This window comes from Microcebus murinus, chromosome 8, assembly GCF_040939455.1.
Source record: "Microcebus murinus isolate Inina chromosome 8, M.murinus_Inina_mat1.0, whole genome shotgun sequence".
Taxonomy (NCBI): domain Eukaryota; kingdom Metazoa; phylum Chordata; class Mammalia; order Primates; family Cheirogaleidae; genus Microcebus; species Microcebus murinus.
Genome location: NC_134111.1, coordinates 47695688 through 47722915, shown reverse-complemented (window position 1 = coordinate 47722915; position 27228 = coordinate 47695688). Strand labels below are relative to the sequence as shown.

General features: G+C 38.1%; 1 protein-coding gene across 2 annotated transcripts in view; it reads right to left on the bottom strand.

Moving 5' to 3' along the window:
• CERS6 (ceramide synthase 6) overlaps nucleotides 1-27228 on the bottom strand; it is a 256438-nt gene that overhangs the window by 43203 nt on the left and 186007 nt on the right. For both annotated transcript variants that reach the window (XM_012781868.2, XM_012781867.3), the window contains exons 5-7: nucleotides 23141-23191; nucleotides 19668-19760; nucleotides 1738-1866 (exon numbers count right to left, since the gene is read on the bottom strand). In XM_012781868.2, the coding sequence (XP_012637322.1) occupies nucleotides 1738-1866; nucleotides 19668-19760; nucleotides 23141-23191 (273 nt within the window). The remainder of the gene's footprint in view (nucleotides 1-1737; nucleotides 1867-19667; nucleotides 19761-23140; nucleotides 23192-27228) is intronic.

Here is a 27228-nt window from a genome sequence, read left to right as displayed (position 1 = left end):
GACTTTAGCTTGAGTCACTTAAAAATCATAGTGTCAAATTATTATTTGAATTATCCAGGGGTCCTCAAACTATGGCCTGCAGGCCACATGGGGCCTGCTGAGGACATTTATCCAGTTCGCTGGGTGTTTTTGCCGCCCCTGCCTGTCCTGCTTAGCAGCTGACTCGTCCGGGGCCCACAGTGCGCATGTGTGGAATGTGCACCACGCTCTCCAATGGCCCTCCAATGGTCTGAGGGACAGTGAACTGGCCCCCTGCTTAAAAAGTTTGAGGACCCCTGATCTAGCCCATTAAGGCTATTTTTCTGTTTTATAACATTAAAGGACCAGAATTTTTAATAAGTTACTGTATGTACTTCAAATCTTAACTTATTGCCTTTATAGTAGATTCAATTTTATGGAATAGAATTTCTGCTTATATTGCAATAATAGATCATTATTTGAGGGCACATATATTCTATATTCACAATAACAATAAATGCCTCAAAGGTGGGGAAACCATGTGCCAAAAGGAATATAAAGAAAATCAGAATATAGATTCTAAGACCCATTTCTACATGGAATTTAGATTTTTATTAGTTAATTTTGACCAGTGATATAAATTTCTTAGCACAAAATGAAAAGACTTTTATTTATTTATGTAACATTATTGAGTGCAACTCTTCACTAGAACCATAATTAGGAGTAAATACCACACCAAAATTTTCCTTGGGATTTTACCTTTGACATATGCTAGAGCATTTTTATTTATTTATTTTACTAGTTTGAGAATTCTAAATGATGACTGTTTAGAAAGTTCAAGTGCAACCAATATTTCCACACATACTCTTGTATACATAGAAAATCATTTCTATATATAATTTAGAATTCACATACCCTTTTCACTGTAAAAATACTAGGACAATATGTGTATTGGCAATAAAAACTATGACTACTACTTAATTTCACTGGGATGTACAGCTCCCATTAGTAACTAACCTGAGTTATATACAATTTCCCCATAAAACAGTGTGAAACTTACAAGAGACAAAACCCACTCAAATGATAATTTTCCTTTGTAAAATACTTCATTCCTTAAGTGTGGAATTATATAGGTTTTCATCATTCTATTAATAAAATATCTTGTTATCAATAATAATAAAGTATCAAGTTATCTTGACTCCACCCAAATTAATAAAGTATGATTACTTTTTTTTTTTTTTTTTTTGAGACAGAGTCTCGCTTGTTGCCCAGGCTATAGTGAGTGCCATGGCGTCAGCTTAGCTCACAGCAACCTCAAACTCCTGGGCTCAAGTAATCCTTCTGCCTCAGCCTCCCAAGTAGCTGGGACTACAGGCATGTGCCACCATGCCCGGCTAATTTTTTTATATATATATATATATATTAGTTGGCCAATTAATTTCTTTCTATTTATAGTAGAGACGGGGTCTCACTCGTGCTCAGGCTGGTTTCGAACTCCTGACCTCGAGCAATCCGCCCGCCTCGGCCTCGCAGAGTGCTAGGATTACAGGCGTGAGCCACCGCGCCCGGCCCTGATTACCTTTTTTGTATAAAAGTTTACATACAAATTTAAAGTCACATTTTCACCAATTTAACCTATAAACAAACACTTGGCAGTTTTAAAGTTGTCATTTACTATGGTCCCCAAGCACTATCTGGCATGACACTGAAGAACTCATGATCCTGGGGCTCCCTGAATTCCGAATTTTGTATTCTTACAGAAGAAAAGAAAACTTTTACCTCTAGAAGAGTATCAGCTGAATCATGAAGACAAAGGACCAGGGTCCCCGCTCGGGCCATATTGCTGACATATGAAAAGCTAATCAAGGAAACAGCTATAATGTGGTGCAGGAACATAATGGCAAAGTCCTCGGGGAAGAAAAACAATAGCCATGTTAGGGTTTAGCAACATCACAAGATTTCCATTGATCCATTCAACCACTAAACCAATACTTATTAAGAACCTCTGTAGGCCTAGCACTGAGGATACTTTAAAAGGAATACGGTGGAATTCTTACCCTCTGGGAGTCTATCACATATAGAGAAAGACACACAGGAGACCAGTGACTGTGGAGAATGTGATCAATGCCAGAACAAAGACCAGATAAGAAAGGGTGTTTTGTACCAAGCCATAGAATTTGAAGCTATAGGAGAAATCAGCCCAAGATTTAAAGCAAAGACGGGCACTACTTGGATTTGAACGTGAGGAAGATCTTTGGGGCAGCCATGCTGGGCCAACGGGACCACTTCTCTGACTACTAGTGGCTGGGGCTTTGGAAGGTATAGGCTGTGTTTCTGACCAGAGTGTGGCATCTCTGAAGGGATAGCAGGCGAAGGTCAGAGAAAGTGGGCATTGTATGGATCTCAGACCTAAGAGTATGCTAGCTACAGAAGGCCTGAGAAACTGCGTAGTAAGGTTTAAGGGGGTGCTATGGTCTGAATATTTGTGCCCCCCTCCCACCAAATTCATGTTAAGATCCTAATGCTCAAGGTAATGGTATTAGGAGGTGGGGCCTTCAGGAAGTGATAAGGTCATGAGACCAGAACCCTCACGAATGGGATTAGTGCCCTTAAAAAGGAGAGCTGCTCTGCCCTTTCTATCATCTGAGGACACAGACAGAAAGCCACACCTGTAGGCCTGCAAATTGGCCCTCAGCAGATACCAAATCTACCAGAGCCCTAATCTTGGACTTCCCAGCATCTAGAACTGTGAGAAATAAATCTCCATTGTTTTCAAGCTTCCCAGTCTATGTATGGTATTTTCTCGCAGCAGCCCAAATGGATTAAGACAGGTGGTGATTGTTTTCTGTTATCTCAGATTCCTTGGAACACGTATCTCAGTGTTCGCATCCTTCTGGAATATGCCTGTTGGGATACTAAAATCAGAGACCTACCATGTTGGCTATTCTGATGGGTCTTCCAACACAAACAAGCCCTACGTTTGCTTCATTATCTGTCCATAGTCATTAGAAAAAGAAATATTTGGCAGTAGTGATAGCAGATTATCCATCCTTATTTTGGTCAGCTTCAAAGGAGCTTTCTCTTGGCCCCAGTGAAAGATCATCTGATATTATCTCCTGACCATCTGGACATGGTTTGTTTTACTATGGAAATTCTGTTGCTTAGAAATACATTCTCTTTTACTGATATTTTTATCTAATCTATATATCTCCCACAGTAAACCTGAATTTCTCTGGGACTTAAATGCCAAGATTTGCCCTAATGTTGCTCTATTTGAAGCTTTAGGGGAAAGAGGACAACTCCCCTATAGACCAGTCCTCTAAAGACAAATAAGTTGGCCAGAATGAAAAGCAGATCACAACTGACATATGAATAGATCCTGATAATAAGAAAGGGCAACATGTGGGTTAACCCTAAGGAATATTTCCTAAATTTCTATCCTGGGAAGTCAAGATTCATATGGTCATTTATTCATTGAAAATATTTATTGGGCATTTACCATGCTCCAGACACTGTTCTGAGCTTTGGGGATAAATAAGTAAACAAACTAGACAAAGATTCCTGCCCTTGTGGAGCTTATATATTAATATCCTAGTGGAGGAAGGAGACAATACACCTAAGTAAACAATCTTTTACATTGGGAGGTAAAAAAGTGCTATGGGAAAAAATAGGAACAATCACTATGAGGTAGGGAGTCCTGACTGCTGGGGAGATGGATGGCAACAGGAAACAGGGATCTCAGGGCAGGCTCCCCTGCAGAGGTGAATTAAAGAAGCTGAGGGTGCTGGCCTTACAGACAGATGGGAGAAACACTCCAAGCAAAGGCTCTATCCATCCTCCTCCTCCTATCCTGTCATGTTCAAAGAATAGTGAGGAGGTCAGTGTGGCTAGAGTCAGGTAAGAGGAGGAGAGTGCAAGTAGAGGTGAGAGTGGTCATATTATAGATTTTTTACAAATTACTAGCTTCTTTCTATTACCATCATTTTAAAAAAAACATTTTAACTTTGTTGACTAGAAAGTAATCACTCCATGCTTTAATCCCTGGCATATAAGTATCCTAGTAACATTTGTACTCACATATAAACTGGGAGGTTAAAGGGACAAGAATAAAATTAATTCTGGGGTGTTAAGGATTTAATTTTATTTACTACACTGGAGTAGCTACAAAGCACTTGTAAGCACTCTCTATTACTACTCCTGGTCATCACCATCATGAAGCAGGGCTAGGTTTTTATTCTCACAGAGATCTTCACAAATTCCTTTGGACGTTCCCTTGGGATGATTCTTAAATTTGTTTGAGAATCAGTGTATGCAATGGTGCTTAGGTTGGTGGACGTTCTACCAAGCTGCCGGGACTTTGTGCTGATTTACACTGGCACCAACAACTAACTAGGTCAGGCAGAATCCTCAGTTCCTTGCAGATCTGACTTATTCTTTTACTCAAAGGGAAGGTGGAGGCCCTAGTGGTGTCTCTTTCTCTGAGCTGCTCTGTACTCTCCCTCGATAGCCATTTAGCTCCCCTGGATAGCCATTTAGCTCTTCTCCTGGCCTCTGCCCTGGTCCCCAATTCCCTGGGTGAAAGTGCTACTTTCTTCTGGATCTCCGCTTACCTATGCTGGTCCTATGGTCACCCTTTCCACCACTCAGAGAAGTCTCTGTCTCTAATTTCTATTCTCCAGTTCAATTCAATTAAACAATTATATTTTGCTCAGTGTGTCTGTGGTTAAGGCAATTTCTATTTCAAAACAAAAGTTCAAGAAAGTCAAAGCCAGGGTCTTATTTGCATGACCAGACTCCTGGAGAATGTACATGTCTTATTTACTTCAATGGACAAACGTGGAGCACATATTATGTGAGAGCTAACTTGTAATGCAGGTTAATTTTGCAATTTTTGGTAAGGGCATCAATTTCCTCATCTGTACAATTAAGAGACTGGATCAGTTTATTTTTAAGCTGTCAACTCAATAATTCTAGGCTTGGTAGCTGCAGTGATTAAATAACATTTGAAGTCTTTAATATACTAATTTCATACCTGTGCAAATTTGTGTGTGTGTATATGTGTGTGTGAGAGAAAGAAAGAGCGAGAAAACATGCGTGCACACGCAAGCATGAATATACACACATGCATTCTCTTTATTCAATAGCTCAGGAGCTGTTGATGGCACCATAGTTTGGGGTTTGAAAAATTAACTTCAACAATTTTAATTGTTTAAGTGATTCTGTGCTCAGTCTGGTGAACAAGTTAGAGGTTATTTTTTTCCCTTGGAAAGTACTAACATTTACGCTAGTGATAAGTCAATCACACATTGATATAAACAGTATACTAGCATAAATAATATACTAGTTTCCTAAATGAAGTCTGATAATTTAATAAATGAAGTACAACTATTTCTGTTATTTTTAAGTAAACAAACTTTTAACCTAGCCTCCAAACTGGTCATGATACATTGATGGTGGATACCATTCTTGGAAGGATCATGTGTCTTGTATCAATTAATTCTAACTGCTCACAACAGAACCGAGCACTGCAAACTCAGTGGCCCAGTGACCCACCATTATGTCCCTTCCTCTAGAACCACATTTATATCTAGTTCCCAGCTCATTGGCAGAAGAGAAATGATGACCATACTCAGTTTAATAAGTGATTACGTACATATTCAACTTACCAGTTTTACCTACTTCTGAAATTCTGATGTTTTTGTAGTATCTGGGGGGTTTTTCTAAGTCACTAAAGTTGGACAATACCAAAATGCCATAGACATACAATGAAAATTGTATTGATAATGTTTTCCACTGAAAGAGGAAATCTGTTCTCTCCAGGCTATTATTTATTAGGTTTCATAACCTGGAATATAGTATACTACCAGACAGTAGCTACTTCAAAACAATGGATCAATTAAAGTAGAGCTAACCTATCAACTGATATTTTAAACTGTTTCCTAAACATAATTAAATGAAAATACACAGTACTTAATTCAACAGTTCAATGAGTTTATATTTGCTCATGCTTAATACACAGTCTCACTAGCTGAATGCCTAATCAGAACAATACTTCCCACATTTTTCTTTGTGCAGCCCCTAATGATTGCTCTTGGCTCACTGAAAGAGAGTTTCGCTACTTAATTTTAAAATGAATAAATGTAAATTGATTAAAATACTTACGGAGGAATAGTACCATTTTATAATTAAGTTTCCTAATTTGTATCTGATATTATATAAATGTCAATAAAAAACGCAATACCCTTGGCAATATAGCAAGGCTCCTTTAAAAACAAGAGCCTTGTTTTTCAGACAAAGTTTGCATTGTGAAGACGATTTTTGCATATAAATCCCCTGGTCCCAGAAAACATTTGTTTTATTACTGAGGGGCTCAGAGTTATGCCCATGGCAGAAGACAAACTTTCATTATAGTCATATCTGCATGAATATGAAAAAAGCATGAATAATAGATTTCGTGTCTAATATTTCTGCTTCAGAAAGCATTATACACAATAAAAATACCTTTAATAAATGCCATGCAGTCATTATTTTTTGTATTATTCACCTCCTCTTATCCTAATACATTTCTTTGAGTAGGTGCTGAATCTGGTCCAAATAACAGTTTTTAAACAAATTGTCAATTTGGATTTTATCAATGCAGGGTAGAAAACTTCCATCCTTGTTCATAACTGCTGTACATTATTAGTGTGTATGTAGACACAGGCATGGCTGAAAGAACATTAGCATTTCAGGTTGAAATGTTTTCTTGCATTTTCCATAGCAGCAATTAAGTGAAGAGACTGTGATTGCTTTTTGGTCCTCAGACTAAAGATTGATCCCAAAGCTCTTATTCAAAACAGATTAGCCCAGCCACCTGCTTCAGTGGTATCTCCAACCTCTTGCTGTTCTGCCATATTGTTTCTGGAGACATTCACAGCCATTACTGGGGGTTTCTTCTATGTTCCCTGCCTGATATTTACCCCAACTTCAGCCCTTATTTCAGTGGATCCCCCTGAGTTAATTACTAGGGAACAACAACAAAAAATCAAATGTGGTATGGAGTCAAAATCAATTATTAATAGAGTAAGTCTGAAATGAAAGAATTCAAGGAAGAGTCATCCTCCATTTTATTACCAAAGCAGATAAGATCTTTCCAAATAGCTCTGGGGGAACCTATGGCCTTGGGGCCACATGTGGCCTTCTGGATGCTGAGTATGGCCTTTTGACTAAATCCAAATTTTACAAAACAAATCCTTTTTCTGTGAAGTTTGGATTTGGTTGAGGGGCCACACTTGGGGATCTGGAGGGCCACATGTAGCCTTGAGGCTGCAGGTTCCCCAACTCTCCCCAGCTGTTAGAATGAGAATTGGTATCTTCAGTTTTCCAGGGGAATTTTATGCACAATATAATATTAGCACCAAAAGGCCTGAGCGATCAACCTCTCATTGAGACATAAGTATAAGGTTCCATAAATGACCAGGCTGTAGGGATATCTGAAATAATGCTGTTTTCAGGAGGCATTTCAAATTCAGCATTCAAAATGCTGTTTTCAGGAGGCATTTCAAATGTGCATGCCTTTATAAAAACAAAATTCATCCATTTCTCAATTAAAAAATACATGTACACCATAAAAAAACTTGTTCTCTAAATTCCCATTTGCTACATAAAATATTAATAATTTTACATAGTCTTTTGGGAATAATCTTTGTAACTTAATAAGGAAAAACATTAGTGAGTTTCTTCTTAAAAGGAATAAGACCAAGATTTTAATCAAAGGCTGATTTAGATGTGCACAGATGGTGAAGAATATGAAATACTTCTGAAGTGCAAGGCAAAGAAAAGGCTCTTCTCTCTCAGATGCAAATGGCATGTATTTAGCTTTCCTGAATTTAGTAAATAAAATTAATAAACTTGTAATCTAACTCATATGAATAGAAATCAGGTAACAAGCACCAGGTTACTCATTGAACAGGTTTTCAAACTCTCTAGGAAAAGGGGAGCAGCATAGCTTAAAGGTGGTTTCATTTATGGCAACTGCAGTAATAACAGGAAATCCTCTTTTTCTGTTTTTGTTTTTTAAATAGTTCTTTCTCAACACAGTGTTCCTGTGGGTAGGGGGAATAGTTCTCTTACTTGAACCTTCAAGGCTCATGGAAATTTGCATGACTTTTTAACAGAGTAATTTGTGTTGTTCTTTTTAGAGAGCAGTAGCAACAGTTTCTTTTTTTTTTTTTTCACTTGGGATTTTGCAACCTGGAGGTAAAAACTCAGAATGCTGGGAGTAACAGGGCTTTTTAGGAAGTGGACTTCAAGCATGTAACTTGGCAACGTGCAAGGGAGAACAGCCACTCAGGCTCCATCTCCATTCCAGAAGGAACAAACAGATGGAGAGGGTGAGGATTTCGGACAAAATTTACATACGCCAAGAATAATGAGTTAAATAGCTTTTACATTGAGGTATATAAAAATATAATAGATTCTCGACCTTTGGAGATGGGTAAAGTCTCTATGAATAGATGAAGATATATATGAAACCTCTTAAAAAAACAAAGAAAATCAAAAACAAAAACACAAACTAGTGTACTAACAAATCTTAACATTAAAGCTGTGTTATAATCAAAATAAATCCTAGAATAAGTCATTAAAGCAAAAATGAAATATAATACCATAATTAGCTCCTTTGTCCTGCCTTAATAAAGTTTCTAAAATAACTAGCAGCACAACTTCTAAGACCTTAATAATTTCGTCAAAGAAAAAGAGACTAAAAAACTATCCATGTTTTGAGACAGTAACTACAATTAAAGTATATTCAGGGTGATTACAGTTGGTTCTGAGTTGCTCCTCATTAGGCAATTTGAGGGAAAAATCATACCTTTCCCTTACCAGTGCATGATATAAAGAATTTACATAAATGTATATAAATGCTAACCTTTGGGTATCTGCAATTTCCCACAACTTATCTGGCTATTATATTCTGACTGGCCTTGATTTTTGGCTCACTCTAAAGAGAGTTGGTTAAAAGGACTATTTAAATAAAGGATGTTAAAGAAAGGATCTTAAAGAAAGATGTTTCAAACAACAATGCTCTTCAAAAACTGTAACTAGAATTCCCTTTTATTCTCACGTATAGCATAGGTTAAACATTTATAGGAAAATCCAGAAATGAATAAAAACTTGTGAATTATATGGGAGATATTTGTTCTTTTATAAAGTGGAGGAGTCCTGGCAGCAATGAGTCAATTATTTCGTTCTCTGAAATTCAATCTGTGAAAAAAACCTCATTCACACTAAATCTAGAGTCGAATCTATTTCAACACTTTTTCCCAATAGATTAGATTTTTCTCCTTTCAGACTAACTGTATCCAGATTTAGGTCTTTGAGAGAGAGAGAACTGTCACACAGACTTCATTTTAAAAACAGCAAGTGCCAAGAAATTAATTGGTTAAAGACTTTGAATTTACTATGGTTACTATCAAAATATTTATAAAATATATACTGATGTAATTTAAATACATCTATTAGCCATTCTTAAATCTGACATCCTCACTATTCACCAAAAATGCACATCAGGTCATTCCACTTTGGAGCATAGATGGGCAAAGGGCCAGATGGCCAGATTTGTGTTTGTAAATAAAGTTTTATTGGAACACAGCTATACCCATTTGTTTACTTACTGTCTATGGCAGCTTTCGTGCTACAGTGGCAGAGTTGAGTAGTTTTGACAGAGACTGTATGTCTCACCAGTTTAAAATATTTATTATCTGGCCCTTTACAGAAAAGTTTTATTAACCTGTTTTAGAGCCACATCAAAGGACGTCTTATGGAGACATGGCAATTGCATAGACTCTTGGCCAACTTCACCACACTTTCTTCAGACAATGTGTAAGAGATTTAATTTTCATAGCTATTCTGAAATAACCCATTAAATATTACTCTCAATATTCAGATAAACTATAAATAAAGAGTTCTGGCAGGTGCCACCCTCAAAATTCTCATGATCAATTATAACTACAACTTCAAGACAATCTGAAAAACAAGGAGTCTCATCACCAGCTTCCAAAACCAAGAGCTACCTATTTGAATTTAGCATTACTCTCTCTACTGCTAGATGTGCCATTACTTTATGGTGTCTGGAAACATATACAAACAAAATAAAGAACAACTGTATAAGCAGTGTTTACCCAATCTTTTGCCTGTGCAATATTTATGGTCCCAATTCAAGATCAAGAACTCATAATCTTGTCTTCTGTGAATTATTTAGTTAATATTTAATCTTTAGTTGACTTTATTACTGTGGAAAAGGACACAATAAAATTTTATTCGTGCAATAGAAAACATTAAGATCATGCCAATGATTCGTTTCTGCAGGGCCTGGCCAGAGCCTCGAGCTTGATTTGCAATGACCCGTAGTCCTCCTTCACACTTTCCTTCTCTCCATCAAAAGCATACTCTCCAAAAGCACTCTGCTTTCAAATGATGCACATATTTTTTAAAAATTATATATACATATCATTTTACTCATTGAACTTTAGGTCCACAGAAACTCTCCATCACTATAAGCCTTGTCAAATTACAATTGCCTGGAGTTAAAGGCCTTTAAACACAACTTCGGGGCTCTGTTTGAATTACCCTTGTTCCAGTCACAGTTTGTACAGGTTTTAATTGGGAAAGGTCACCTTTGAGACATTTAAAATATACTCAACACACCATTCTTAAACGTTGTGAGGGTTAACAGGCTTACTACCTCTCCTGTCTATATGATAATCCCCAGGAACAAAGACGGTGGCATCACTATGATATCAAGTAAACCCATTCGGGTTGAAAACATCCAGAATGATCAGCAGGGGGCAGACTGTGTTCACCTAAAATCAGAAATAGCCTAGGACTCAAAAGCCATCGTTCACTGACTGCAAAGGTCTTAAGGCCCAAAATGACAATGGACAACCAAGGACTTTGTGATGTAGATGGAATATGGAAAAATTCTCCTTCAGGTCAATTAGGATGGGATGGTACTGGGAGCTGTAAGGAGGGGTTCAGGGGAACTCTTGTCAGCCTTAACTTCCCCCTTCCAACTCCTCTTCCTTCAGCTGCCTGAGCTGTGCACTCGCACCCCTTTCTACACACACGGAATTCTCAGGGCAGACTCTACTGGAAGCTGGTTCTTGCCTACATGTAGTGGTTATGCAGTTTTTTCTCCTAGCCCCAATCCACCTTGACTACCCGGTGAACTATCTAACCTCCGATTAGTCTACTAATTCTCACATGCCAAATGCTGTCTCACATTGACTTATTCTTAACAACCACCCCATAAAGTACTATTTTGAACTCTGTTTTATATGAGAGCCAAGGCACAGAGATGCTACATAATTTTTCCAAGGTGCACAGTGAGCATGGACTACAGCCATATCTGAATCCAGTTGTGAGAGACTCCAGAGCTCGGGCTCCTAACTACCATGGCAGGCTGCTTCTGCAAGGAAGGAGGCAGCAGAGAAGGGACACTTTGGAGAACACATATAATATAAGTGAGAGACTAGCAGATAGAACAAGGTCCACTCCCGGAGGATAGGAAGACATGGGGGATCAAGGACAAAGGCGTGGAAGGGGCAGCCCTTAGGAGGCCAAAGGGAAGGATGGATGAATGGGTTCATTCATAGTTGTGGGGACAGAAATTGAGGGAGTTCATGACTCCGAGGAGATAGTTAGAGCTATTATAAGCCAAAGTGGGCAATTCCCCATGACCTGTAGGATGACTTGAGAGAAACTCCTTAGAGGAAGCTGAATGTCTTGAACCATGCTTGTGATACTGGGCTGTCTTGCTCTTAATCTTAATGCTTATTCTGTGGCCAAGACCTTCCTTAGGAAGAGGGTAAGAAACACATGGGCAGAACTGCCCCAGCTAAGGTGTGCAGCCAAGCCCAGGCTAGAGCAGAGCCGCAGACCAGCAGCACTGTGTGGGTCCCTGTGCAAGGCAGCCTTTTGCAGCACGCTGGAAGAAGAGGCCCCTGGCCGGCATGGTTCTGAACCCTTAAGAGCAGTACATGGCAGAGTTTGTGACAACCCCGGGGCTGTTCCAACTGTGAGATCTAAAAATGCCAAAGAGCCTCTCCTTTGGCAAGGCACTTGGACACTTGATCGTCAGAGTAAGCCATTAGTTAAGGCAGCCTTTGAATAAGATTCCACAAAATTGCCCCATAAAACACTCCTTCTCTAGACAACAATGTTCTATTGTTCTTTCACTAGCCTGCACACAGCACTGGGTGGAAATGCTCTGAACACAGGTGGTAGCTTATGAAAAGAAGCTGCCTCTTCTTCCCTGCTTATATTCTGAAGACACAGCAGCGAGGAAGAAACAGGACAGAGGCTTAACGGTCAGGAATAGCTACCTTGGGAGAAACCTATGCGTCAAGGGCAGAATATTGTGATTCCAGTCACGGGAAGACATGTAAGAGAGCAGCTTTGCACCTCTGAGAAAGCGAGGTTAAGTGGCCTTCCTGACCATGTCTACAAGTAGTAGCACTGAGGTTACACGGAGAGAAGACTGCATCACTCCCCTGTGCTCTCAGGAGGATCAGATGTCAGTTGGTGGGACTGTAACTTTTCAGGCAAAGAAAGGACAAGCTAATACAATATAAAGTACTACCTGGGAGTCATATTCTTAGGAAAGACTCAAAAATAATCTAGGCCAGCAATTCTCACACATTTGGGCCTCAAGACCCCTTTATAGCCTGAAAAATTGTTGAAGACATCAAAGAGTATTTGTTTATAGGGGCTATATCTATCAGTATTTATCACATTGGAGGTTAAAACTGAGAAATTAAAAAAAATATTTAAAACATATTTATATTTTAAATAAAAATAAAATCCATTACATATTAACAAATATTTTTACAAAAAATACCTACATTTTCAATAATATTGGTGAGAAGAGTGGCACTGTTTTATATTATTGCAAATCTCTTTCATGTCTGGCTTAATACAAGAGTTGGATTCTCATAAATGTCTAAATGTTTAATCCATTGCTGTATGTTGTTTTGAAGTATGAGATAAAAATCTAGTATCACAAAGATATATAGTTGGAGGAGGAAGAACTATCTTAATAATCTTTTTGAATAGTTATTGATATTCTTCTTTGATACTACACCAAAACTTATCAAAGTCAGATATTCTTAAAGGTTAGTTGTAGAATCTAAACTATATCAATAAAGTTTTTATATTCTATCACATTAAAATCCATTGGTCTTTCTTGCCCTTAGAATGGATCTTTCCCTTTTGTGTGATTTTATATCATGTGCTAGTCATTGGGAAAATACTGGTCCTCTGATTTAGTGGTACATTTTTTAAACAATAGTTCTTAAAACGTCACATTTGTTACTATAACTATCAATCTTATGAGAAAAATGTAAGTATTGACATGCTGTCAAGCTCTTACTGGCATACCTAAGCCTTCCAAAAATCTAATTTTTGCTTGAAAGCTTGATCTTTATCATTAACAAATATTGTCAATTGCTTTTATTGAAACAACTCGACAGACTCACTTTGTGCATTTTTCAAGAAAATGTATGCCAAAAGCACAAGTTGGAATAACCATAGTTTGTCATTCATTCAAGTAAAAATGGGATTCTATGAAGAAAAAGCAGCTAGTTCTTCTCAATAGAAGACCTGCATGCAATTTTTCTTGAAACACCATCATGAAATGTTACGCAGCAGTTTTAATGTCTACCTATTTCCCATTTCATTGCACAAAATATTTTTTTCAATGTATACTCAAGAATAGAGATTTAATAAAAATATAGTAGGTCCACCACATGCTGGGTTCTGCATCCATGGATTCAACCAATAGCAGACAGAAATAATCGGACAAAAAACCAGACAGTTGTGTCTGTATTGAATGTGTATAGACATTTTTCTTGTCATTATGCCCTAAGCAATACAGCATAACAACTAGTAATATTGCATTTACATTGTCTTAGGTATTATAAGTAATCTAGAGACAATTTCAAGTATATGGGAGGATATGTGTATGTTATAGACTAATTCTACACCATTTTATAAAAAGGACTTGAGCATCCATGAATTTTGGTGTCTGTAGGAGGTTTTGGAACCAATCCCCCATGGATACTGAGGCATAACTATATTTTTTCCTGCTTCATAAAGAGCATTCTTAAGTGAAACTGACATTTTTTTCTTTCCGTAAGAGTGTGGCAATGAAGAATACAATGACTACTAGTACAGTCTGGTGCGACTACCAGCAATTTTGCCCGCTACTACTTTTGCATTGTCAGCACAAATACCAACACCATGAGAAAGGCAAATGACATCTTAGTCCTATGATGAAAACAGTTTTGACGTTGCAGACCTCCTGGAAGGGTCTCAGGAATCAGCAGGGATCTGAAGCCCATGCTTTGAGAACTACTGATTTAGACAAATTATTTCCAGATACTGACCTAAGAAATAACAACTAGCCGTATTGTTAATAATATTTGTGGTAGTCAGAATAAGCTAGGTTATGTAGCAATAACAAGCCCTTAAAAATTTTAGGTGGTTTAAAACAAAGGCTTGTTTCTTACTCACTACACATCACCTTCAGTTGTGGGGCACAGGGGGGGGTCAGCTTGCCTGAGTCTCTCAATGACCCAGGCCGATGGCACAGCCTCCATCTGTTACCAATCACTGTGCTAGAGGAGAGGACAGAGCTCTACAGAGACTCACACTGGCTATTGAATACTTCAGCCCGAAAGTGACACAAATCAATTCTGTTCCCAGCTTGCTAGTCACATGGCCCCACCCAACCACAAAAGGAGTGGCTGGCTGAGCAGCACAATCTTAGGTGTGAGCCTGAAGGTTGAGAGCTGGCAATGTGTGGTGACTGCATTAATGACTGCAGTGAGATAACATTTACGGGGCATTTCTGATGTGCCAGACACTGTTCCAAGTACATATATTACTTATTTATGCTCACAACTCTCCCCTGAAGTAGGTTATATGAACTCCATTTGTTGGATCAGGAACTAAGGCACAGAGAGGTAAAGTAACTTGGCCAAGGTTACACCAAATTAGGAGGGGTGCTGGGCAGGTGGATGGACTCCCAAGCCCATGCCTTTAACCTCTAGGCTATTAATATATTGCCCATAACGATGTTTTCCTCAGTCCAGGACAAAATGAGAAAAATAATGTCTTTTTCATAATAATAAATTTAAAGAACTGTCCTTTATTACAAGATGTTCTTTCTCCTTTTCTTAAAATGTCCTTTCCTTTAGGAATTAATCATGATAAATGGTAGGTGATTTTGACTGTTCTTATTAGGAAAAAGTAAAAGACTGGCAACCTTACATTAGTTCCTTTTCATAATTATTTTGTCAATTTTTTTGACAAAAAAGACAAAAGTCTATGACCACTAGTGTTGAGTATTTTATTTGTTGGAGCACCAGGCTTTGATTCAACCAAATTTCGGTCATTTTATGACAAATACTGTTCTAAGCTCTATTTGTCAAGCAGTGTACTAGGTGGTTTTATGTACGTTATTTCATTGAATTCTATGCTAAGCTGCTTCCTTGTAAGAAGATTAAAATATGCATTTTTCTTTACCCTAAAACTAACTGCAGCAGGAAAGATCTGGAGTGTGACAGGGTCCCCAAAGACAGCTAAAGCATTCACAGTAATGGACTCCAGTTATATTGTCTGCAAAAAGTTATCAGAGAACAAACACAAGCCCATAAATAAGTGTCTTGCTACACCTAATCATCATACCTCTTTCAGTCTGGAATCTTTTCTAAGACGTAGTGTTTCTCTCAGGCTAAAGACCAAAAGAGCAACAAGTTGACTTCGCCAGCTGGGCCCTGGAATTCTGCCAAGGATGCTTTCCTGACAAGGACTCTGAGCACGAGCAGAGCTCATTGGCCAAGGGCCCAGGCCTTCAAGCCAAACAGCAGCTTAGTTAAAACGGACAGAGGGTTTAGACATAAGCAAGCTGTTCTGAGCCCTAACACAAAAATATTTATTAGCCTCCCTTGGAAAATTTAGATGTGCAGGAGAAATGCTCAATGTGAACAGGTGCTAATGGATAAAATTTAAACAAAACTAAGCCTTGGGAAATAAAAGGTGCATCAAATAATGTTGAGTACCAAGAATATGCTTGTTGTTTTAAGAATACACCTTAATGATTTTAAAACAAAAGACAAAATAAAGAAAGGAAGAGAGGAAGGCAGGGAAGAAGAAAAAACTCCTCAAAAAAGTTGAAATATCTTTGTAGCATATCATAGAATATTTAAATTATAATTCCATTATATCTGGGTTAGTCTCTTCTCTCTTGGAAGATTAATAGTATTTCTCATTACTGAATAAATAAGTACCAACTGTGGATATGATCAAAAGGCAGGCAATGCGCTCTGTCATCATGGGCATGAAAGGTTCATCCCTCATTTTTAAACTCCAGATTTTATGGGGAAATAGAACAATTTTTTTAAAAGATGCCAAAAAGAAAAAAGACAGTTTGTGGATTTAAAATCCATTTTGGAGAGATTCACAAACCCATTAACTTGAAAAGTGATTGCTAAACCTCATTTATGGTATTGATTCCGAGAGTCTGAGGCATGCATTCACATCCAATGTTTATAAATCCTGGTCGCTGTTTGAAAATGGCCATTCATGCTCACTGTTGTTTAACAGGGGAATCAAAGAAACATTCTGATAACCTTCTATTAACAGCCTTCAGAAAATTGATTTCCATACAATATCACCAATGGGTATCTTCAAACATCTCTATTCCATAATTAAGAAGCAGGCTGTTTTCAGAGGGTTTGGTTAATATTCGCAATACAGAAGGTGGAGAATGTACCATAGCGCCTCACCGATGGCTAGAACAGCAGGTCCTCCAAGTGGGGGCATAATGAGGACAGAACTGCCAAGGACCCATGGGGCCACTCCACAAGATGCAAAGAGAAAGAGCAAGGGCTGCAGCTCACCAATGAGAGATGGCAGCAGAGGGAAAACCTTCCATATTAAAACCTATGCTGAGGAATAAGCATGTGTGGTAGTGGCCAAATTCCTATTTAGTACAAGAAGCAATAACAAGCCAGCTGCACTAGCAATGTACAAAAGTATGCTGAGCAACAGAAGAAGTGCTAGACATGTAAAATAAGCCATTGGTATTGATGAGGAAAACAAATATATTATTCATTTCCAAATACTGACGATATGTACAGGCCTAGGATCAATTCCATAAAACTTATTGTAAAAAAATTATCCTTTATTATAGGTACTTTCTATGTTGCTGCTAAATATTTTAAAACTATACAAAATGATACACTGAAACTCTTGAAAGTAATTCACCTATAAAAACTGAAATAATGGTCATCTGGCTTAAAGGAATGAAGACTGTCTGAGCCCTGTTGGCTCACTGAACAAGTATGTTGCACAGATGGTGAGAAAATTCAAGCAAGTGGAGGGGTTTTGGTGACTTCTGATATAGCCATATCTCTATAGGCCTAGGCTCTAGAAACCAAGGCCAGCTACCCCTGCTTTTATTAATATTAACCTCTTTGTTTCTGGATGGCACACCTAATTCTCATTAAGCAAAAGAAGAACCAATCAAATGGCAAACAGCTGTGAAAGGCTTACTACCTCTAATGTCAAAAGCACAGCAAGCCAAGGCAAGGACTGCACGCGCATCTATCTAATCTAAGAGTGAATCATAGGACATTGTTTGGTAAATCTGGCCTATATAATTCATTCCCACGTTGCACGGCCTTGAGAAACTTACATAAACTCATTGTGCAATTTTCCCAGGTTAAAAAAAAAAAGGGAAGAATATTCTATGTTATGTAAGTGTTTTGTGGGATTGTGTGACTACCTGGACAAAAGGACTCCTCAAAAGGAAAATAAAATGCAAAATGAGCCTCACATAGTACTTGGTAGATAGACGATCATCAGTCTACAAGTATTGACACTACATGAATGAAGAGGGCTCCTTGTGTAACACAAGTGGGGAAGGGGAAATAGAGTATATTCTAGCCACAACCAGGGTCTTGTAAAAACTAATGTGCACAGAAAAATGTTAATGCATTTGGACAATGGTGAGAAGATGTTAGTAGGTAAGAGGTAGGTGTGTGTCAAATGGTGAGAACAGGGGTGGGTGATGGAACTGCAGAGGTCGGTCTGAGTCGTGCTATTTGCAATCCTGAACATCACTCCAATTGTTTGAGCTTTGTCTTGAAAGTTTTAGAAACATAACTCGTAGGTGGCAAGTAGATAAGAGTGACTACTTAGATAGAAAGACTGTTGAGGAGGCTATTGTACTAGAGTGGGCAAAAGTAGAGAGGATGCAGGTTAAGCATGTCAACAGTATCAAAGAAGTAAGCACAGGAGACGCAAAGAGGAGAGGAAAGGAAAACACCCCGGCTTCCATGACCGTGGGCTATAAGTGTTACTGGAGGAAGAACAAAGCTAGGAGATCATGTCTTCAATTCGGAACACTTTGAATGTGAGATCACGTCTCCAGTCAGGAATACTTTTTTGTATGTAAGACTTAGTTTCCTCATTCATAAAATGAGAATAAATAATAAATAATCAAACTGGTTCTTAGAGTTGTTGTGAGGATTAAATGATATGCTAAACACAAAGAACATAATATAGGTTGAATGTCTCTTATCCAAAATGCTTGGGACCACAAGTGTTTCGGATTTCAAGTATTTTTAAAATTTATTTTGGAATGTTTGCATTATACTTACCATGAAGCATCCCTAATCTAAGCATCCCAAAATCTAATGAGCATTTCCTGTGAGTATCATGTTGATGCTGAAAACGTTTCAGATTTTAGAGCATTTTGGAGTCTGGGTTTTTGGATTAGAGATGCTCAACCTATATTATCATTAATATTTACGACTAGAGATGTGGAAATATGGACCCAGAGAGAGAATCTGGGGCAGAAGAGAAATATTTGGGAGTTATTGGTAAGTAACTAATAAGCTGTGGTTGGAAGTGTTAGGAGGTATAAGATTGATCATGCAGAGCAAGGCACTCTCTAACTCTAGTCCAGAACCCTGGTGTACCCCTATATGTAGAGCATGGGCATTAAGATGGAAGCCAGCAAGACAAACTTGAAGGGTTAATCCAAATATGAGAATCTTGAAAAAATGGTGTTATGGAAAGAATAAGCAGCAAACAGCCAAAAGTGTCAATTCTGCCCAGAAGCTGGTAGGATGAAAACTAGAATAAGTGGATTTAACACTTAGGAGGTCATGGGTACCCTGAGCAAAAGCAATTCCAGTGGAAGAGAGGAGTGAAAACCAGATCACAGTTTATTTAGGAATGTTGCATATTTGTAACATATTTTGCCACTAGATAACCCTTTAATTGGGAAATTCATTCTGTAGGGCTGAAACACTGAGATTTAACTCTTCCCCAGGAGCTACAAAAGAAATTTTTTTTTCTTTGATTTGGAGAACAGAGGAACCTGGGAATCAGACTGAGAGAATAGCTGTCAGGATTCATTGCTGTATATTTTTTTTAAGGAGAAAGAACACCGGGTTTTGGGGAAGAGTAAAAAGACAATAGGAACAAAATAGAGAACAGCACAAATAAAAGTAGAGAACTTTTTATAATAATACAGCAAGTAATTCTAAGCTAGTGCTGCCAGGAGAACACAGATGAGTGAGTTTGAGACTCTACACCCACCTGTCAAGGGCCATTAAAGACACATGTTTGCAAGTACTTTATGACATAACTGTTCTTACCTTTCTTTTGATATCAGTGAACTGGGAAAACATTAGAGACCAATAAAACGACAGCTCCAGGATGTAATAGTAGTGAAGGTCAGTTGTGAGTGGCTAAGGATGAAAGAAAAAAGGGAAAGATTAACAGTTAATAGACAAATGAAATCTGTATCCCAAACATCTCAAGCTCAGTACTCAAAAGTAACACGGTCTTATACCTACAGAGATGCAATTCTTGACCTATTCTCTTTTTAGGTAATTGGAGTCTGAGGATCTAACAATCATCCACATTACTTTTATTTCATTTCCAACCTACAAAGCATTAATCATCATGAACATTTGGGACTCAATTCATCATTCAGTTTAACAATAGCATTTATGATCCTTTGACATGAGTATCTGCAAGATTCCTTAGGCTACTTGAAAAAGAAATCTAATATATACAAAGAATAACCCTGGACAACTGTTGTGAGATTCCACAGTATAGGTACAGTGAAGGCAGGTGACGGGAACTGGATGGAGTACTATATGGGTCACTGAGGCATAGTTTCAAGTTTCACATTAATCAGAAAGCTTTTTTTGTCATTAGGAAATGTTAGGTACATTGCAAATATTTAAAAAAATGATTCAAAAATATTTATTACAAAATCAGAGGGACAGGGAAGGTGCTAAGAGACACCAGATTAGGCACCCAGCCAGGAAGTCTGAGATCAAGTTTCAGCTTCACAGCTTGGGTGGTAAAAACTTGGGCCTAAGTGTATTTGATAAATGGGGGTGGATACCTAGTTTAACTACCTTGGAGGCTCAGAGTTGGAGAGAGGCTCAAAAAAGCTATGGAAGTCATGAGTATTTATTTTGCCCATAAATCCATCAAAACAAAAGTTTATAAACATTTTCGATGAGTCACTTTTGTTTCATTGAGTTGTGATGCCATGTCTTGCTTTATCAAAATAGAAAATGTTTGAAACTCATCACACAAGTCCACACCCCTATATACAAGGAAGTACTATATATAGTAAGTACAATCTAAATGGAATCTAAAAGCTTAGTACACCAATAGGTACATAATGAACAACCATCATGAGGAACTGGCATTCAAACTGACACGGGAATAAGGAAAACAGTGGTCCCTCTCATGGATCTTTGACAACTAAACACCCTATGGGACAGACACTCTACAACCACCAATCCTAAATTCCAAGTGACCATGAGCACTGCTATGGACTTAAAGTCTGGGTCCCCCTATAATATTCATATGTCGAAGCCTAATCCCCAATGTGACAGTAGTTAGAGGCTTTGGGGGGTGATTAGGTCAGGAGAGCAGAGCCATCCTGAATGGGATTAGCATCCTTATCAGAAGGGACATGATTTCTTCTGATGGTATTTCTGTTATAGCAGCCTGAATTAAGATAAACATCAATGTTTTTTAAATTAATCTCAGTATCTCCCTAGCGAGAATATATTTCCCACTGAATTATCCTTTTAAAACGGGAAGGCATTAGCAATGAAGGATAGCTATTCAGGCGAGACATATGGCAGCAATGAAGTTTAGAAAACAGGGCCCTAGCTCAGGACCCTTTGAGCCAAGGGTAAATTTCACTTTTAATGAGATTCTTTCACTCCTGGCATCACCACCTGGGAAAATTGCCCAGAGGAATTATCAGGCAAGTTAGATCACATCTGGAAACTGCAAAGTTTTTTCCCCTACATACACACATAAAAAGCAGATAATTTTATTAGCATATGGTCTTCATCAAGGATGACCACTTTCCCACAGGAGATTGTAAATTTGTCCTACATTTCGGGAGCTACATGCTGGATCATATAGTAGAAGACAAACTAGATCTGAATCCTCACATCTGGCACCATTCCTTCCATACTACAGATGCTTCCTATTTTCAAACATAACTGTATCTACCTGACTCTCAAACTTGCACGTTGAATCTATAGTGCTATGAAACAGTCTGCAGCTACTATTTAGGCCATAACACTGGCAGCTCATTTTCTCAGAAATAAGCAATTTCTCAGCTCCAGCCATAAACGTGAAAGTTATTTTGGACTACATTATTAGAAAGAAGAGTAGGTATTACATTTCATATGGCATTTATCTCAAAATCACTCATGGGACAGAATTTACCTTACAAACCCGGTGCATTACAGCAGCTGCCATGCCAACATTCCAGTTCAGATTTCTAGAAGCCTTTAATGTACTTTTATAAATAGAAATTTAGATTCACATGGATTGTGCCACTCAGTATACGATTACAGGATACAAAGAGAGTCTTAAGTGACAATGTTTCAAGTATTTAAGATAGTAAAACAGCAGTTGGGCCTGAGAATTGCAATTGTATAAAGTAAGTGATTGGTTTCAATGCTGCTTTAGTCACCATCAGATATCCCCTGGACGCTCAGTTCTCTCTCACCATGTTCTGTTGCTTATTTACATTCTTTTCTAATCTGGATAAACTGCTTGAAAGAGATGGAAATGCAAACTGGAATTCCATTTTCAGTGTGTCCTTCACCTTGGACTTGCCCAAGGAGTACCCCTTGCCATCCTCACGGCCCCCTCCCATGACACTGTGCTACAAAGAAGACAGAGGGCATTAACTTCATGCTCACCAAAAAAGGCCAATGCCTCTAAAAGACAACCCAAAAGAACCCCAGTCAAATTCAAAAATCCAAGTTGCTTGTTATAATGCATACCTCTCTTCATCACCAAAATATCTAGCTGCATTTGCTTCTCTTATATAACATACCCCAGTTGAACTAGAAATTATAGAAATTTCCCAGCTAGAAATTTCTAGAAAGGTCTCAGCTCTGATATTCAAATACAAATTGATCTGGGGACTATAACAACTCATGCTAATATTACTGAATTCGTGGAAAGTTGCAAAGGCATGTCAGTGGGCAGAGATCTAAATGCTCCCTTGCTGGGATATAATTTTAATCTCATTTTCAATGATGCTTTTTTTTTTTTTTTAGCTGCAGGAATAATCCATCCATGTGTAATGGTACAAACCCATTTTTCTATGCTCAAGGAAATGGTGCTTGATTTATATATTTAGAATCTGCTCTTAAGCCACAAAGTGAACTGAACTCAATGTGCCTGATCCAGTTCCACATTTGAGTTTTCCCACTTGCTGTTGAGACAGGCCTGTGCTGCCAACAGCTCTTCAGATGTTCCTCAGGGATTAGAAGCAGCTCTGCTGTTATGCACAGGAATTATCCACCTGTTGAACTAATTGTATCCTATTCTCCAGCAAATGTACTTTCCAAGTTTACTCCACCTGCTGAAGCAATGGGGCTTTGATTCTGAACTTCATTGAGAACATACAAGTTACTATCCTTACTAGGTCACATAGGCATTGGTCAGTAGAAATGGGACCAAAAGGCCAGGTGGATGCCCAGTGTGTTGGCACCCACCTGAAACAATGAAAGTGACTTCAGGAAGATACTTGGTGTGTGTAAAAACCCAGACAGTAATGCCTCCTTACCTGATAGGGGTAGTTATACCAGCAGTGCTTTGTATTCCAGAACCAGGGAGTCTGAAAAAAAAAAAGACAAACATATCTTACATGTTTTAGAACATAGCCAAGCAGATAAGAGCAGTTTACAACAGGCTCTTGCACCGATATTTTGAGATTTCAATAATTTGCCTATGTGAGAATTGAAGGACTTAAAAACAACTACGAATAGGTTATTAAAGCAACTAGTATCACACTATATGTTCTCTGGGTAATCTCCTAAACTCAGCTGGTAGTGTTTCAGGCTGATTCTGGGATGGAGTCCTGGCTAGTATTTTTCATATTTTGCTGTCATGGGGGCATATTCCTGCTAGATAACCCGGATCAACAGCAGAGCCCTGCAGGGGTCTCACAGAAACCAGATGCAAATCCTCTACCTCCCTGTTTATTGATCAATAAACAATCCTGACAGTTAGTATAAATGACCCTGAAACTCCTTAGACTCAATGCTTACAAAGCAACAATATTCACGCCTTCCCCAGGGTTCCATTATGCAGGCACACTTATTCCAGTAGACACCTTAGACCAACCCTCACAAGCACATCCCTGACCTGTGGTTAAGATCTTTTTATGACAAAACAATCATTCTTAATTTGAGGGCAATTACTTACCTTATAACAAAGTATAATCTGACAGAAAATCTAAGTGTACACACAGATTCCAAACATTTGTGATCACCAGGGAGGGACTGGTTTAGATTTAATCAGATAGCTGAATCATCCAATAATACTGGCACAAACTCTCATTTTTTTAACTTTGTGATTCTTTTGCATCTACAGCTATCAGCACTTTCTGGTATACATCTATACACACTTGATACACATGTGTGTATTTCTTATGGTTAATTCTCCAACATGCTCATCAGCCCTGTACCATAGGGATGAGGGTTCTTAGCTTCATGCAGCTGGTGTATGTTGAGCCCTTTCTATGTCCCATTGACTTTTAAAGGTATATCTTAGACATATTAACTCATATGTATAATATCTTATACATATTAACTCATTTAATCTGTACAGTAGCTACTAGTATTTTATAGACAGGTAAATGGAGTCTCTGAGTCTGCAAATAACTGCCCATAAATAACTGTTAAATAAATAGCTAGGCAGTGTCAGAGTTGAAAATCAAACGAAGACTAGTCCCAAACCCAAACATAACCACTGTGCAACCCGTCCCTGAGTCTGATAAAACCTAACCAGACTTCAGTGGAGGGAGCCAGAATGAGGTCAAAAACCATGCTATCCCCTCAACCTGAAAGTGCCCCAGAATCTTCATATTTCTCTTTTGCTCAAATATTTCATACTATTCATTTTCTTTCTCTTTAGAGTTCTTAACTCTGGTTGGTTTGGCCACTTGCTACCCGTTCAAAGCTTTCTGCATCATGTGCTCTCCCTACACATAACTTCATGAGTGTCTGAGTTGTAGGTGTGTCTGTCTCTTCCACTTCTCTCAAACACTTTGGAGGCTTCAGAAGTGTGCTATTATATTTTTATATTATATATACAATATGTGTCCATGGAGGAAGATATATAAAACATAGAAAAAGAACAGATAAAAATAATTAAAGTTCTCATCATCATTAACATGTTGATGTATAGCTCATTTTTTTCTATGTAATATAAATACAGATTTATTTTAAACATCCATACAGATGTGTGTTTTTAAAATGTGGGTATGATGCACCCAAATCTCTTTTAAAGTAGAGTACCAATGTTAGTTATTACCTTTCTCTCTGATAACGTTGCCTGTTATCTCCTCAGCTGAAAGTCCCTGAGGGAAGGTTATGTCATCTGCACATGTTTACCCCACCAGCATCGACTCCCAAATTGACAGTTCAGCATTCATTTGCTGAATGCTAATGAAAAGGAATACAGAAAAAAAAAATGCAAGGCCTGGTAGTTTTTCTGGATTTATCAGTCCTGAGCCAACAGGGCATGTATGTGCCTGCTCTTAAAGATGCAGCAGTTGTCTCTTTCACTGTGGGAACCCCCTCCAGCCACAGGCAGGAGAGCAAAGGTGTAGCTCTCAGTGACCCAGAAAAATCCATAATTCAGAGCTTCCCTTCCTCTGTGAGTTTCTTGGCTGATCAGTTTTCTTCTAAAACTCAGGCTTTTCCCTGTGTGCAGATGTTTATCACCTAGACCTGCTTTCTTACTTTTTCTTTTTTTTTTATTTCATCATATTATGGGGGTACAAATATTAAGGTTACATATATTGCCCTTGCCACGCCCCCCCCCCCAAGTCAGAGCTTCTAGAGCGTCCATCCTCCAGGTGGTGTGCACTGCACTCATTATGTAAGTATACACCCATCTCCTCCCCCCACACCTGCCGTTCTGTTCGTTTTTCTAAGTTGCATGGTGGTGTATGTTTAACTTTTAAAGAAATGTTTAACTTTTTAAGGTGTTCTCCAAAGTGTCTGTAACATTTTGCATTCTGATCAGCAGTGTATGAGAGTTCCAGCTATTCTCAACATTATCCTCAGGATCATATTGTATTATCAATTAAAAATGTTTTTGTCCATTCTAATGGGTGTTAGTGGTACTCATTCATTTTTATTTGCATTTCCCTAATGACTAATGATGGTGCTGAGCATCTCTTCATGTGCATATTTGCTATTTGTACATCTTTCAATTCTCTTACTCTTTTCCTGTTTTTTAATTGAATTGTATTTTCTTGTTGAGCTCTGAGAATTCTTTATATTCTGGATATCAGTTCTTTATCAGATGTGTATTTTGCAAATATTTTCTCCCCAGTCTGGCATGTTTTTTCATTTTCTGAACAGTGACCTTTGAAGAGCATAGTTATAAATTTTGAGAAAATCAAATAATTTATTAGGCTTTTTTTAGGCAGGCATTTATCTGTTTGTGCAGGTCATTCAGGTATCAGGCACATAATGAAAGCAGGTCTATTTAATGCACAAACAGATGAATGCCTGCCTCTCTCTGGCCTCCTGCCCACCTGAGGCAAGGGCAAAGGCCTAGACACTATGGGTCTGATGGAGCCACCAGGGCCCTAGCTCAGCTGGCAGGCTTGTCAAACATTTTAATAAGAAGTTCACTCACATACATGTTCACATATACCCTCACTGTGACAACACTGGATATTAACATCACCTTCTATATACACAATACATCTTTCTAGGATCTCATGTTACACTCCTAACACACTATGAGACAGAACAAATCTCTTTCCCAATTTACAGATGAGCAACACTGAAGTCCATGAGAAGGTGATTCTCCTGGTTTCTTGTAGCTCAATGCTGGTACATGAATCTGAATGGCTGTTTACAATGTAATATATTAGGTTAACTTCTTTGATGTAAATGGATACCATGAAGTCATCATTTATTCATTTTCACCATTGATAAAAATTTTCCAGGTTTTTAGGTATATTTTACAGAATCATTTCCACATTCATTTGATGTCAAAATCTATATATTCAATCACACACATTAAAGGATAGTGCTATAATTAAGAACACAAAAAGATGAAATATTTAGACATCATAAAAGAGGAATAGTGATTAAAAATACACTGAAAACCGTCAATTTAGAAGGGCAGGCTTAGCATCTCCCTAAATAATAAAAGATCTGTACTTAAGATAGTCCATGGCAATTCAAGCACATTTTCCAGAGACAGAATGTCAATGTCAGGGAGTGTTATCGAGGTTGGAAATCTAAAAACACACTGATTCTCAAATTTTGTTGTTCTAATAACTTCTGATTCACATTATTTCTCCTCAAACATGTATACTTTGATAATGTTATAAAACACTTTATAGATTTAAAGTATTTTCTACACATTATCTCACTAAATTCTCATAATAGCATTGTAAGTGATCAAAGTAACATAGCTAGCGGATGCCATGAAAGATTTACAAACAAGTTTGTTTGGAGCTTCTCCTACTGTTAAAATGCAGGCTGTCATTCAGTAGGTCTGGCCTGGGGGATGAAGTTCTGCATTTCCAAACCTGCCAGGTGATGCCGATGCTGTCAGACCATGGACCACACTTTGCCAGTAGTAAGGTGCCAGGGGAAAGTAAGAAGGGTCATTCCATCCTTT